At 30.1% G+C, this 15,109-nt stretch overlaps 2 protein-coding genes across 3 annotated transcripts in view; both read left to right on the top strand.

The window, feature by feature from the left end:
* The first annotated feature begins 1,223 nt into the window (after positions 1-1,223).
* On the top strand, positions 1,224-5,668 carry LOC123004846 (adhesion G protein-coupled receptor E5-like). Its single transcript, XM_044398323.1, has 5 exons — positions 1,224-1,435; positions 1,496-1,917; positions 1,969-2,148; positions 4,909-5,295; positions 5,350-5,668. Exons 1-5 carry the CDS (start codon positions 1,384-1,386, stop codon positions 5,560-5,562), a joined length of 1,254 nt encoding a protein of 417 aa, XP_044254258.1. The 5' UTR covers positions 1,224-1,383; the 3' UTR covers positions 5,563-5,668.
* Positions 5,669-9,113: 3,445 nt separating this feature from the next.
* Positions 9,114-15,109, top strand: part of LOC123016088 (splicing factor 3B subunit 3) — a 12,106-nt gene continuing 6,110 nt past the window's right edge. The window contains exons 1-5 of one of the 2 annotated variants that reach the window (XM_044416328.1): positions 9,114-9,395; positions 9,675-10,754; positions 13,374-13,708; positions 13,817-13,853; positions 14,032-14,168. In XM_044416328.1, the coding sequence (XP_044272263.1) occupies positions 9,688-10,754; positions 13,374-13,708; positions 13,817-13,853; positions 14,032-14,035 (1,443 nt within the window). In that variant the 5' untranslated portion in view covers positions 9,114-9,395; positions 9,675-9,687 and the 3' untranslated portion in view covers positions 14,036-14,168. Of the gene's footprint in view, positions 9,396-9,674; positions 10,755-13,373; positions 13,709-13,816; positions 13,854-14,031; positions 14,184-14,248; positions 14,405-15,109 lie in introns of those variants that run through there. The other variant, XM_044416319.1, reaches the window with a different exon arrangement.

Genomic DNA, 15,109 nt, shown 5'->3' with positions numbered 1-15,109 from the left:
TTTGCATCTCTCGAACATTTACCACGTTTTTCAGCTAGAAACGCAATTATTTCGCAAAATTTTGTTGAAAACAAACCTAAAAATCACAGAATTAAGCCGAAATCCATGCCATTTTTGCTTTTTTCAAGAGTTTAAGCGGATTTTTAAGCTGAAAACTGCGTTTTTTTGCGAGATGTAGCCATACAAAACGTAATTTGACGAAAATTTGGCGAATCTTTCAACTTGTATGTGACGAATTTTATGTTTTTGATCTGGCAACACTGGTACAACCCATAAGACACAAAAGTAAATTTTTGTATACAAAAATGTATCAAGGTTTCAAACCAAAGTATACAGATTCCATTGGAGCGCGGACATTTTTTGCCATTGGATAGACTTTTTATTACTGTCAAGCAACGCAGACGACGAAATAAACATAAAAAAATGTCAAAAAATAAATGTAAAAATTTTTTGAAAATTGAAATAAAAAAAAATTTTGTTCTTGGTATCTTATCTTACTCGAAATTTTTCTCTGGGACGCAAGTTCTGACACACTCTGTATGATAGAAAATTAAATTTGCTTTCCAACGATGCCAATAATTTCGGAGTTATTAGCAATAGACTGGTCCGGGAACCAAAAATAGACCAAAATTCGACAAAAATTTTAAAAAAGGGGTCACATCAAGTTAACCCCAATTTTTTTTAGCTCCATTTTTACGGTCGCGCTCTGGGCCCATTATAATTTGATTTAGGATCAAAAGTAAAACTTACCCTTAGTTTTTGGTTGGGCGAAAATTTTATAAATTACGCAATTTTAACCTTAAAAGTTGTTCAAAGTTATTTAATTGACACCAAAAAAAATTATTTTGACTTAAATTTTTTATAATATCTCGATTTTTATTATGGCATTCTCTTCTTCATTCGAAACCCTACTATATGACATAAACCAAGTTGCATTGCATGAAAAAAAAATTTAGGGGTGTTTTTTTTCAAACCGAAAATAACCCTATCGTGTCACCCTTCATACATCTCAGCTAAACGCATAGATTTTAAAAATATAAAATGAGGTAGGTATTTTATTTTTCCTAAGCGAGATACGAAAATGACCATCAGTTATAATTATTTTTTCTATAAAAACAGTGTAAAGTTTTTAAACGAACCAAACAGCTATATCGATCGAAACAAAGCGCTTGCGCTTCCACATTCCCCCAATTGCGTTTTGATAACAATCCCAATTCGTGTTTTAAGCTTTGTTTGGTGTGACCAACTCTAGACCCTAGAAATACAACAACCCTTCTAATTTTTAAACACTTTCCTTCCACACCCACGTCCACCCCTTGACTGTCTTACAAAACGCAGCATCCCCATGGATGAACTCCCGATTTTTGCTCCCCGAATTTTGTTATGAACATTGTGAAATGTCTAGTGGGTAGTTTTTGTTTGTTAACTGCAGAATGTAAGTAAAAAAAGTAAAAAGTGTTAATTCCTTTCCTTCTTTTGTGAAAAATCATTGCAGGCATGACAAATATGACTTTAAAGCGCACCGTCGACGACGATTATTACATGAATTATGACTACGAAACGAACGATTCCATCAATTCGGAGTTTCTTTTACCAAATCCTGAAAATTTAGATTCTGTTGATGTGCTCCCCAATGTTGAACTCCCCGATGATTCCCTCTCCGACACGGATTTAAAAGACCACGATTTTATTGACAACTTAATGTACGTTTATTATGGCTCACATAACAGTAAAAATAACAGTTATGGACCCCAAGTCATCATCGTGGGCTCAGTCATCAGTTGCGCAGCTCAACTTTTAACAATTTGTTTCGTTCTACTCAAAAAAACTCTTAGGAAAAAGGAAACGAAAAGCTTGTTTTTGCACACAATGTGCTCGTTTTCCCTCTCCAATTTGCTCTTCATGTTGGGAGTTTATGTGAGGGTGTTGGTTTTCCACAATTTGAGAAATATATATTTTTTTTTGCAGGCGAAAAACTCACTTAAGTGCTTGTTGGTAGCCTTTTTCTTGCATTACTTACACTTACTTACAGCCTTTTGGATGTTCTTGTATTGTTACTACATCTACAAGCGATTTTCGAGTAGTGGTGTCCCAAAAAATAAGTATTTTCTTTCGGTGGGTTATGGGACACCACTTGTTTTTAGTCTCGTGAGTATTAATTATCACACCTTGACGAATTATATATTATTTTGTTTTGTGAGATAAATCAAATGCACTAAAAAAATTCAAAAGTTCAATTACTAAATTTTTTTTTCTAGTTTAAATGAATTTAAAATACTTTAACTTTAAAAAATCATTACTCAATAACAATTAGGCCGATTTTCTTCAAATAAAGATTATTTGAATTTAATATTTGCGGACTTTCTTCTTTTTTTTTTTTTCTTCTTCGAACAGTGTTTGAAGAAGTTTGAAGTAAATCGAAATAATCTAAGAAAAACCCTCCGAGTATTTTTTTTCATCATCACCATCGTGTAGAGCATCCCTTTATTAGTTGAAAACCAAATTTTTAAAATAATATACCGAGTAGTTTTTAAGATATGATTTTTTGAAGTTAAGGTTTATTAATCAAGCATTGCGCCATATAGGAGAAATGCATGTTAATCTTACTTAAAATTGCATTTTTATAAAAGTATTTGTTTTAAGACTTTTTTGCTTAAAAATGGTCAATTGCACTTTCTTTGTTCTATTTAGAATAAACAAAAACTGTTTGTTTACTTAAAACAAACAAAGCAAATAGAGAGTTTTTTGTTCTAAAAATGATCATTGAGCAAAGAGGATCTACACCTTTTTCAAGTGTAATTCAGAAAGCGTAAGATACATTTCAGAAAACTTTAATTGTAATTTACATTAGTCAATTGTATTTCAGAAAATATTAATTGTAATTCAGAACCGTAAACTGAATTTCAGAAACCATCAGATGTAATTCAGATTAATTAATTTAACTTCAGAAAGCGTAAATTGAAATTCAGATTAGTCAATTGTATTTCAGAAAGTGTTAGTTATAATTCATAGTTTGTCATTTGTAATTGAGAATTCGACAATTGTAATTCAGAATTCGTTATTTTCATTCTAAAATTACATTACCAAAATTTCTTTGAAAATAAAATATCTTATTTATTTTGTAAAATACCAAGTTTATGTAATTCTTTATTTCTGAAAATAAAATAATTCGTGTTTATGTGTAAACTTCATTTTGAGATAACAGTAAGTTACTCATCTGAATTATATTTGATATTTTTCTGGATTACATGTAACATGAAATTGAATTTATTTACTGTTCTGAATTACATGTAATGGTTTCTGAATTACAAGTATTACTTTATGAAATACAATTGACTAATCTGAGTTCCAGTTTATTCTTTCTGAAATTAAATTAACTAATCTGAATTACATCTCATGGTTTCTGAAACTCATTTTACTCTTCTGAATTACAATTAACACTTTCTGAAAGACAATTGACTAATCTAAATTACAATTTCTTTCTGAAACTAAATTGACTAATCTGAATTACATGTGGTTTTTCAAGTGTAATTCAGAAAGCGTAAGATATAATAATTAAATGTAATTCAGAACCGTAAACTGAATTTCAGAAACCATCAGCTGTAATTTAGATTAATTAATTTAACTTCAGAAAGCGTAAATTGAAATTTAGATTAGTCAATTGTATTTCAGAAATTGTTAGTTATAATTCAGAGTTTGTCATTTGTAATTGAGAATTTGTCAATTGTAATTCAGAATTCGTTATTTTCATTTAAAAATTACATTACCAAAATTTCTTTGAAAATAAAATATCTTATTTATTTTGCAAAATGGCAAGTTTATGTAATTCTTTAATTCTGAAAATAAAATAACACGTGTTGATGTAAACTTCATTTTGAGATAACAGTAAGTTACTCATCTGAATTACAATTGATATTTTCTGGATTACATGTAACATGAAATTGAATTTGTTTACTGTTCTGAATTACATGTAATGGTTTCTGAATTACAAGTATTACTTTCTGCAATACAATTGACTAATCTGAATTCCAATTTATGCTTTCTGAAATTAAATTAACTAATCTGAATTACATCTCATGGTTTCTGAAACTCATTTTACTCTTCTGAATTACAATTAACACTTTCTAAAAGACAATTGACTAATTTAAATTACAATTTACTCTTTCTGAAACTAAATTGACTATTCTGAATTACATGTGATGGTTTCTGAATTACACTTGAAAAAACTCTTTGCTCAATGATCAGTGGTCATTTTTAGAACAAAAAAAACTCTTTATTTGCTTTGTTTGTTTTAAGTTAACAAACAGTTTTTGTTTATTCTAATTAGAAAAAAGAAGATGCAATTGACCATTTTTAAGCAAAAGAAGAGTCTTAAAACAAATACTTTTAGAAAAATGCAATTTAAAGTAAGATTATCATACATTTTTCCTATATGCTTGATTAGCAAACCGTAACTTCAAAAAATCATATCTTGAAAACTACTCGGTATATTCTTTAAAAAATTTGGATCTCAACTAATAAAGAGATACACGATGGTGATGATGAAAAAAAAAAATGACTCGTAGGGTTTTTCTTAGATTATTTTGATTTACTTCGACTTCTTCGAACACTATTCGAAGAAAAGTCCGCAAGTATTAAATTTCAAATTGTATATCATTCTAAAGGGCAAGTCCATCCCTTTAGAATGGTTTTTATTTGAAGAAAATTGGCCTAACAGTTATTGAGTAATGATTTTTTAAAGTTAAAGTATTTTAAATTCATTTAAATTAGAAAAAAAAAATATTTTGTTCAAAGTTTGTGGACTTTTTGAAAATATTTTAGTGCATTTGATTAGTCTCACTATTTGTCAAATCGTCACGTCATGACTTTTTTTATCGCCCTGTGTTATGATAATTTTTCCGTTTTTAGATTTCGTACACAGTGTCGCCGAACAGTCTTGAAACGAAACGATTCTGTTTCATGTCGGTTCAAAAAGGAATGATAATAAACTACATGCTTCCAATATCTCTCCTAATCGTTGTAACAACGATCTATTCGCTCAATGGTATAAGAAAAATAAACATAGAGTTGTCCAAATTAGAGTTTAGTAGTTCAGCCGAGTCATTAAACGCTTTAAAAGAACAGGAATGTGATGAAGAAGTGGTCAGTTTGAGGGAATCGAAAACTTGCTTGAAACTGATGTGTGTGGTTCAAACCGGTTATGATATAGTGTGGTTCATTGTAGTCCTAGCTCTTGAGAGTAACAGCGAAAATAATAGTATGTCGATTGTATATTCGGTCACTTCATGTTTATTGGTTGGTACAATGCAAGTTTAGATGAATTTTTCTTTACTCTTCTGGATTTTGCAGAATTGGTACATCTTCATTAAGGCCGAAGCTTTTCTTCCAAATATTATGCATGTTCCGCGTTCCATTGATAATGTTGTTTTGCATCAGGAACAGCAACAGGATAAAGAAAATTCGAGGGGGTCTTCCGATAGTGTTCCTCTTTTGATAAATACGGAAAATTGCACCGAAATGAGGGAATTGCGCCTTGAATATATTAGTACTATAAGTTCGTAAAAGTTTTCGTAGGTGTTGTACCCACTAGAGACATCGGCCTATATCAGTATTGGAAAATTCTTACCTCTATTTCTACTGTAAACAATGTTCTAAATAAACCTAAACACAGTAACAATAAATACTTTATTAAAGAAATTATTTTTTATTTTTTGAATGAAAACAATGTTTGTGTTTAATTTTGCGTTAGTTTGGAAAAATACATTTTCGGTAGAATCACATGATATTTTTTATTATTGTTGCGAATTTATTTGCTTTTTAGCATATTACTGTTTATTTTTAATATTCGATTTAGTTTCTTAACAGTTGAGAATTTTTTTTTCATCATTTTTTTTTAGCTTCAATAATTTTAATTTCGTTACACTTTTTGTATTTTCTTATTTTTCTTTGTTTGTGTTTGGGTACAGTTGATTTGACGTTTTGGAATACTCTGTATTTTGAGAGAATGAAGATTCGATTTTTTCTCTTAAATTATAAGAACAGAAAAAAATGAAGCTACAGCGTGTCTTAAATAATTCTACAAGTGATTCCATTACTACGAGTATTAGAAGAAATAGAAGCAAAAAAGTATTTTCGAATTCATTAACTGTTGATTTTTTTGAATTTTTGTCTACAAAATTGCTCAACACAAAAAAATAAGTAACTATAAGGTGAGTGACATAGGCGTCGTTACAATTTTTTTTAGAAAGGGGCAACCTCGTCGCAGTTTAAAAGTACATATTTTATTACAAACACAAAAACATGTTATACAAAATAGAAACATAAAACCATATTTTTTCTAACGGAAATTATAAATGAAACCATAAGACAGGAATCTCTAAAACTATAAATTGGAGTATAAAAGTGTAACAGCTAAAATAATATAAACATTTTAAAAGTTAAGCAAAAAATAACACAAATCAGTAAATAACACGAACTAATAAATACTAAGAAAAATGTAACACTTGGAAATCAAAACATAAAATAAAAACTTTTTCAAAATACATTCAAAAAACAATAATCAATAGAAATAAAAAAATTAAAGAAATAAAAGTTTTAAATTTCGTTTTTCTCAACCAAAATCGTCTATGATAAAAAAGTTAAAACAAAATGTTAAAAAAAACAAGTTGCAAAATGAGCGTGTTTTTTACTAGACGTGTGCAAAAAACGGCCATTTTGAATCGTGTTTTATACAAGATTTTTTCCAATTTGGTTGTGAAAAGCATAGGCATCGGCATCAAATTCGAATTTAAAATCTGTGATTTCAATAATTTTCCAAAATCATACTAGGTCGTGGTGTTGCTATGAAAATAGTGTTATTTGTTTTCTTTATGTCACACTTTTTAACACCAGTGATAAAATAATGTCATATTTTATAACTAGTGATAAAATTAAATACATTTGACAACTAAAATGACATATCACAATGGTTACTTTTCACAACAAAATTGAAAAAAAAATAGTTTACCGCTGACGGAATAAAACTTATTTCAAAAAAATGTCTTAGGCTAACTTCCAGGGGGGGCGTCAAACGACGCCCATGGTGAGTGATGACATATTTACAGAAAAAAATCTTATAAATTGCGAATTTTTGAAATTAGATATTTTATAAAACTTGCACCTAAAATGGTATAATAACGTATTTTTTATTTAAAAACCACGATTTTAAGCTTGAGCATTGACTTAAAAGAAAATATTTTTTTGAATGAAAAATAATAATCGAGACAATATAAAATCTAACTTCTTGTGTTTAATTTTGCGTTGTATACTTTTTCCTTAGATAAAAAAATATATATTTCCTTGATATTTTCAGTAGAAGCGCATTTTTGTCTTGATCTTATTTTCCCTTCATATTACTGTTTATTTTTAATTTTCGATTTAGTTTTTTAACAGTTGAGAGTTTTTTTCCATCATTTTTAACTCCTTGCCTGTAGGTATTACTAACAACATAATTTTTATTGGGATTTTACTCGTATCTTCACTAATTTTAATTTCGTTTTGGAACACTGTATTTTGAGAGAATAAGATTTGCTTTTTTCTCTTAAATTATAAGAACCGAAAAAAATTAAGGTATAGCGTGTCTTAAATAATTGTAATAATTCTACAGTAAGAGGATTAGTGATTCCATTACAAGTATTAGAAGAAATAGAAGCAAAAAAGTATTTTCGAATTCATTAACTGTTGATTTCTTTAAATTTTTTTCTGCAAAATTTGCTCAACACAAAATATAAGTAATAACTAGGTACAAGGTGATGACATATTTACAGAAAAAAATCTTACAAATTGCGTATTCTTTCTTGAAATTAGATATTTCATAAAACTTGTAATAAAAACGTATTTTTTTATTTAAAAACCACGATTTTAAGCTTGAGCATTGACTTAAAAGAAAATTATTTTTTGAATGAAAACAATAATCGAGACAATATTAAAAATCTAACGTTTTGTGTTTAATTTTGCGTTGTATACTTTTTCCTTAGATAAAAAATACACATTTCCTTGTTATTTTCGCTAGAAGCGCATTTTGTCTTTATCTTATTTTTTCTGCATATTACTGTTTATTTTAAAATTTCGATTTAGTTTTTTAACAGTTGAGTTTTTTTTTTCATTATTTTGAACTCTTTGCCTATATTACTAACAACACAGACAAGCCATAATTTTTTATTGCGATTTTAGATTCATTAATTTTAATTTCGTTACATTTTTCTTTAAAATCTAACAAGAGTGTATTACATTTTATCTATTTTTTATTGGAGGTAAAATAATAAGAGTACCCACTGAAAATATGGAATAACTTCCTTTTTGGAAACATTAGGTACTTTTTTATTGTTTATTTTACAAATCACGAAACGAGAAGAACTTTGATATATTCTTTACTTAAGTTTTTTTTATCTTTTTCTTGATTCTTTGTTTACTTTAAGTGTTTTTTTTATTTTTGCTTAAAAAACTACTGAGATTTTTATTGTCTAGTATAATACGTATACATTTATTTTTATTTGTTCCATTATTTTATCTGTTCCATCCTTATTTCATAACTAGGCAACCAATAATACAACAATTTGTTAATATTTTGCTGTTGTTCCCATTATTATACATTTGACTTTAGAATTTAATTTTTTTTTCTGATAGTCAAGCAACGCTATGATTATTCAATTTAGAATAGTTAATACTTTACACAAAATAATTTATTAAATGTATAATATGTTGCCTATTTTTGCTCCTTCACAGATAAATTAGTCATCAATCGATTAAGCGTATTTTCTCTAAGTATGCATTGTTATTATTAAAATTTTTATATTTATTTATTTTAGTACTAAATACAATACGGTAAAAAATAAACAATTAAAATATAAAATACAGGCTTCACTTCTTAAGGTGACGGAAGACCTTCCTGATTTTTTTCAAGTTTCCTTTGGTTTCTTCTATATTTATAGTGGGACAATTTATCTTAAATCCACATAACGTACCAATGTTTCGTTAAAGCAATAATTTTTTTCAAATTCCCTCCAAATAGTTTGATTGGTTTAAAAATCTTGCGCTTTCGTTACCGTAACACAAGACGCATAGCACAGCGCAAGCGCAGTAACGTAACGTGCCATCCTCACATCTCTTTTTCATGGTGTTGTTTTGCCGGTTCAGTCGCCATTTATAGTTTTATACATTTTTTAATGAAATAATGTATTAAAAAGCTCAAAAGGCGCAGTATTATTTGTGTTTTAAGTAATTGAGCTATGGGGAAAATCACCCAAACAAATCAAGTACCCACGCCACAATGTGAACCCCACGCGTAAACGTAAATAAATCGTTGAAAAATAAATTTCTTGAAAAATCAGAAGAAAAGAAGCTCATCCACGATCAAGGTAATTAATTTATGTCATCTGAAGCTTTATAAATAATTAAAAGTACATATTTTTGGGTAATTTGAAAAAAAAATACTTAAAAAAAATTAATTTAAAAAAATGCACTTGGTATCTCCTATACCTATGTATTGTATACGTATAGGTCGTAAAGGGTGCTATATTATGGGGCACATCGCATCGTTGGCTCAAGCAGTTTTTAAAGCTAAAGCCTGGTTTTAGTGCCCCACATTTACTCAAACCCTTGTACAGTTATACCATAACCTCATTTTCTCTTTTTAGATAAACCTCCAAAATGTATTTATACAACATTACCTTACAACGAGCTACGGCCATCACCCACGCCATCCATGGCAATTTCTCCGGTACCAAAATGCAAGAAATTGTCATATCACGTGGCAAAAGCTTGGAGGTATTACGACCAGACCCCAACACCGGCAAAGTCCACACAATTTTAACCGTGGAAATATTCGGAGTAGTCCGCTCATTAATGTCATTCCGCCTTACCGGAGGCACTAAAGACTTCGTTATCGTTGGCTCCGACTCTGGCAGAATCGTTATTCTCGAATATATCCCATCTAAAAACACATTTGAGAAAGTCCATCAAGAGACATTCGGTAAATCGGGGGTGAGACGAATCGTCCCGGGCCAATACCTCGCAACCGATCCTCGAGGCCGGGCTGTAATGATCGGGGCTGTAGAGAAACAAAAACTCGCTTATATTTTAAATAGGGACGTCCAAGCCCGCTTGACGATTTCCTCGCCCCTCGAAGCCCACAAAAGCAACACTCTTGTGTACCACATGGTCGGCGTCGATGTGGGTTATGATAACCCCATGTTTGCGTGTCTCGAAATCGACTACGAGGAGGCCGATTCTGACCCCACGGGCGAAGCGGCACAAAAGACCCAACAAACGTTGACTTTCTACGAGTTGGATCTTGGGGTCAACCACGTGGTGCGGAAATATTCGGAGCCTTTGGAAGAACACGCGAATTTCTTAGTCACGGTTCCAGGAGGTGATGATGGACCCTCAGGAGTGCTCATTTGTTCTGAAAATTATTTAACTTATAAGAATTTGGGTGATCAACATGATATTCGATGTCCTATTCCAAGGAGACGGAATGATTTGGATGACCCGGAAAGAGGCATGATTTTTGTCTGTTCGGCCACTCATAAAACCAAGTCGATGTTCTTTTTCCTCGCACAGACGGAACAAGGGGACATCTTCAAAATCACTCTCGAAACGGATGAAGATATGGTCACTGAAATCAAGTTGAAGTATTTTGATACGGTTCCGGTCGCTTCCGCCATGTGTGTCTTGAAGACTGGGTTCTTATTCGTCACTTCGGAGTTTGGCAATCAGTAAGTTTACTTTTTCTTATTACTTTTTATTATCTCTAAATAATAAATTGTTTAAAACAACGTTGTTAAAATTAGAACTTTACATTCTCGGGAAATCGTAACATTTCATTTATTTGATTGTGTTAGTTACAATATTTTAATTTGTTTTTAAAGATGCATTTTAACTTTGAAATATGATCAATTAAAACATATTAGAGACTGGATTTTAGGTTTCTATTTAAGGCCCGTGGACGAGACCCAAAATTTTAAACGTTTCAGATAAAAAGTTCGTACTCAAATTTTTTTGTGTCTTAAAATCATAAAACGACAAATATAGTCGTTTTTGTCCTAAAACCATAATTTTAATAATTTCCCAAGTTTTTAAACACAAATTATTTATTATTTTTTTTACCTTTTTTGGGGCTATCGCCTTTCTGTCACTTTATATTTTCTTCTTCTCTGCTTTAAGTAATTTTGATTTTACAGCCGCAACTGCAGTGAAATACAGGTGCGCCAAAACTCGCGCCCCAGAGAAAAATACCATGTAAGGTACAATACTAGGAACGTGGAAAAAATGTTAAAATAATTCCAATTAAAAAAAAAACAAAATTTAAAAAATTTAGTTGCATGATGTCAAATAAGACAGTGCCATTATTGTACTATCAAAAAGCAGCAAATGAAAGAAAATATAGCCAATATTTTTTCAAATTTTTAATAAAAAATGACAATGTTAATTACCTATAACAAATCAGAACAACATCTAATTTAGTGTGATTAATTTATTTTGTTTCATTTTAATACGACTATTGCTAACGTCAATTTTTTATAGACACCATGCAACTAGATTTTTTTAATTTTATTTATTTTTTTCAACTTTATTATTATTTTTTTAACAATAATATTTAGTAAAATTAGAACTATTGCATATGTCTGTACCAAGAAAACAAATATCTTCCAAACTATGAAAAAAAAAAACAACTTGGTTTTTACTTAAAATTAGCAAGTTGAATACAGGGTGCGTCTCAGAGAAAAATGTCGTATAAGGTAAGATAACACGAACAACAAAAACTACAAAATTTTCGAGGCTGTGAGAGATTAAATTTTGCATTTTGACTGTTTATTTCTGTTGTAAAAATAATATTCCAAGTTTTTTTGCTACAGGCTATTAGAAGAGGAAACAAGAAAGCTGTATCCTAAATTGTAACTCTGTTTTATGTTATTTGTGGCTTTTATTAGCAAAATTTTTATATCTCCTAAATAATTGTAAAAAAACATATACAAGATTATCAGTATCATTAAATAGACATAAAAAATGTCAAATGTCAAAATTTTTTGACAGAATTTTTTAAACATTTTTTTCATGTTCTTACTTGAAATTTTTTTCTGGTGCTCGAGTTCTGTATACAAGGTTCTTGTTAACTACGAAAGTAATACTTCCGTGTCCTGGATAAAAACAAAATTGTCAAGTTTTTATAAATACTTAGTTAAAATTTATCTTAAATGCAAAATTACAATTTAGTTTCCAGTGTGGCTATAGAAAAGTTCCAAGCTAAAGAAATCGACACTTTTGTCACTTCCCCGTATGAAATAGTGAAACCTGACTCAGAATTTATTAGCAGAGTTCAGTGGTAACACAGATTCTTCTTTTACACAGAAATCAAAAGTTTCTGACCAATTTCTCATTAAAAACGCAGTTGTCAACGTGACGATAGCTACAGCACGAAGTTTATGTCTCCGGATTTATTTCTTTATTTCTAATACCGGAACTTTACCCGGATTGAGTTTTTAGGAGGAAAATTATGATTTTGCTTTATGAAACTTGCAAATTTGTAATTAAAACTTTATTATGATTCTGACTCAGTGAAAGTTCATTTTTCTCTTGATTTTGGAGAAAGCAAAAAAGTTTACGCAAGTTAAATAACAAAAATTATTACGTCAATAGAAAAATTAATGTTTTTTCTTAACATTGAGTCAGAATAATGAATTACAGATTTGTTCGTTTCAGGTTAAGCAAAAAATGTGATTTTTTTGAAATTTTGGTGTAAAGTCATTGATACATTTGTTTTCATTTTGCAAATTCAATCTGGGGGCATACTGAATTTGATTTTTTATTAAACATATATTATTATCTGAGATATTATAAATTAAAGATATTAAATAAAAAACATTTTTTTCTCTATGATTTTGACCTATTTTTTTAAGATCTTTTTTTGCACCTAAAACTTTAGAAGATAAATTTTCCAGATTTTAAAATATAGAGCTCCAATCATTGTTTTTACATGAGTAAAATAAAAAACACGCATGGATCTGTTCAGGCATCTATTCAGTGGGTTGTCTGTTTTCGTTCTGTGCAAGATAAACTTCTTCTTGTCGCCTCCGTCGCATTTCTGTGGTGTTATGGAGTGAATCAAGAAGATACATTTTCCATAAACGTCAAAAAAGTAACACTTTTGTGTTTAAATGACATAAGTAAAAGTCTACTTTTAAGTCTTTTGTAGTTTAAGTTGTCAAGAAAGTTATATCTATAATTATAACATGTAATAGGAAATGTTTTCTCTTTTTAATTTAATTTATTTCAAGGAGACTCATCAAATAAAGTCATTCCGTGTGCAAAATCATTTAGTAGTTTACTTTTTACAGCTACCTGTATCAGATCGCCCATCTTGGTGATGACGACGATGAATTAGAGTTCAGTTCCGCTATGCCTCTGGAAGAAGGTGACACTTTCTTCTTCGCGCCTCGTTCTCTTCGTAACTTGGTTTTGGTCGACGAAATGGAGTCGCTGTCACCTATTCTATCTTGTCGTGTTGCCGATTTGGCAGGTGAAGACACTCCTCAATTGTACATGCTTTGTGGAAGAGGTCCGAGGTCTTCGTTAAGGGTTCTACGGCATGGTCTTGAAGTGTCCGAGATGGCTGTGTCTGAGCTTCCTGGCAGTCCTAATGCCGTCTGGACTGTTAAGAGGAGAAGTGACGGTAAGTCTTTTTTGTTTAATTTTTTTTTTAATGAAATTCATTGTGAATGAATTTCTAATAAAGCCTGGTGGTTGAACGATTTTCAACACCAGTTGCTTTTTATTTCAGATGGCGGTTGGTTTGCTTGTCGTTCTTCAGGAATAAGGTGAGTTGGAAGAAAGAAAAAAAAACGGGAAACTAAAACGAAACAGTGATGATATTTTTTGTCCGTGTTTCAACTGAATCATTGTGATTATAGTTAATAACTGAGTTTTCTTATGACAACTTAGTATTATCTAAGCTCTTTGTTTTAAATACTATCATTTGGGGTTTATTTGTTTCAGATGAATATGATGCTTATATTATTGTGTCTTTCGTTAACGCAACTTTGGTATTGTCTATTGGTGAAACTGTGGAGGAAGTTACAGACAGTGGGTTTTTGGGTACGACACCAACTTTGTCTTGTTCAGCTCTCAGTGACGATGCTTTAGTTCAGGTAATTACCTTGTCTACAGGGGGCTTCTTTTAATGAAATGTAAATTGTTACTTTTTACCTTCTAGGTGTATCCAGGCGGTATTCGACATATTTGTTCTGATAAACGTGTAAATGAATGGAAAGCTCCGGGGAAGAAAACCATAGTTAAATGTGCAATTAACCAAAGACAGGTTGTTATTGCACTGTCAGGAGGGGAACTGGCATACTTCGAAATGGATCCGGTAAATATTTTACTTTAAAAAATTATTTGAACATAGAAAATTATAGTAATGCGTAACAGTCATAGCTTGTAAAAAAGATTGTTTAATTTGATAATAATTGTTTTAAGAGAGAAAACTGTACTAATACTTATCACAAGTTTTTCAAACAATTGGAGGTGCAAGGTCCTGTCGACAAAGCGAAGTTTCAACTTGTATAATCTTGATTTTGTTTATTTTATTTTATTTTTTGATAATTCTATAACACTCGGTTTTGAGAAAGTTTATTTTTCTGATAAAATCGGATATGTACTCGCAGAACCGTAATGCAGTTGCAATCCCCAAATTTTCCTAATTTCAGCGATCTTTTAGTAATAATTAAGGCTCGGATTATATGCAAAATGCATATTTGTTATCAACAAAATTGTAAGTTTTCTATGTATATCTAATGTTTTTTGATTAATGTAAACCAAATAAAAAAATGCGTATTTTAGGAAATATTGCATATTTGTACATATTTTCTTCAAATCACAAATTTTCGATTAAAAATTTCAGTTCAAGTTAAAAATTAGAAAGTTTAAGAAAAATGATCCGATTACAAAATATTTTAAAGAGAAATTTATAAGCCGAACTCAAAAAATTAGTATTCTGCTGAGTGTTTCCTTTTTAAATTCGTTTTATACAGGATGAATATAAAGTATTGAACCAAGTGTTTTTTTTTAATCATTT

The sequence above is a fragment of the Tribolium madens genome, unplaced genomic scaffold, assembly GCF_015345945.1.
Source record: "Tribolium madens isolate multiple individuals breed KSU strain unplaced genomic scaffold, Tmad_KSU_1.1 Scaffold_11;HRSCAF=98;Tcas5.2_LG3b, whole genome shotgun sequence".
NCBI lineage: Eukaryota > Metazoa > Arthropoda > Insecta > Coleoptera > Tenebrionidae > Tribolium > Tribolium madens.
The sequence above is the reverse complement of the archived record's forward strand: the minus strand, read 5'-3'. Positions and strand labels throughout refer to the sequence as shown.

Bases quoted from the DNA above. Each gene is read 5' to 3' on its own strand.
- LOC123004846 (XM_044398323.1), top strand. From the start codon at position 1,384: ATGAACATTGTGAAATGTCTAGTGGGTAGTTTTTGTTTGTTAACTGCA. The intron at 1,436-1,495 runs GTAAGTAAAAAA...AAATCATTGCAG, and splicing joins TTGTTTGTTAACTGCAGAAT to GCATGACAAATATGACTTTA. The intron at 1,918-1,968 runs GTGAGGGTGTTG...TTTTTTTTGCAG, and splicing joins TCTTCATGTTGGGAGTTTAT to GCGAAAAACTCACTTAAGTG.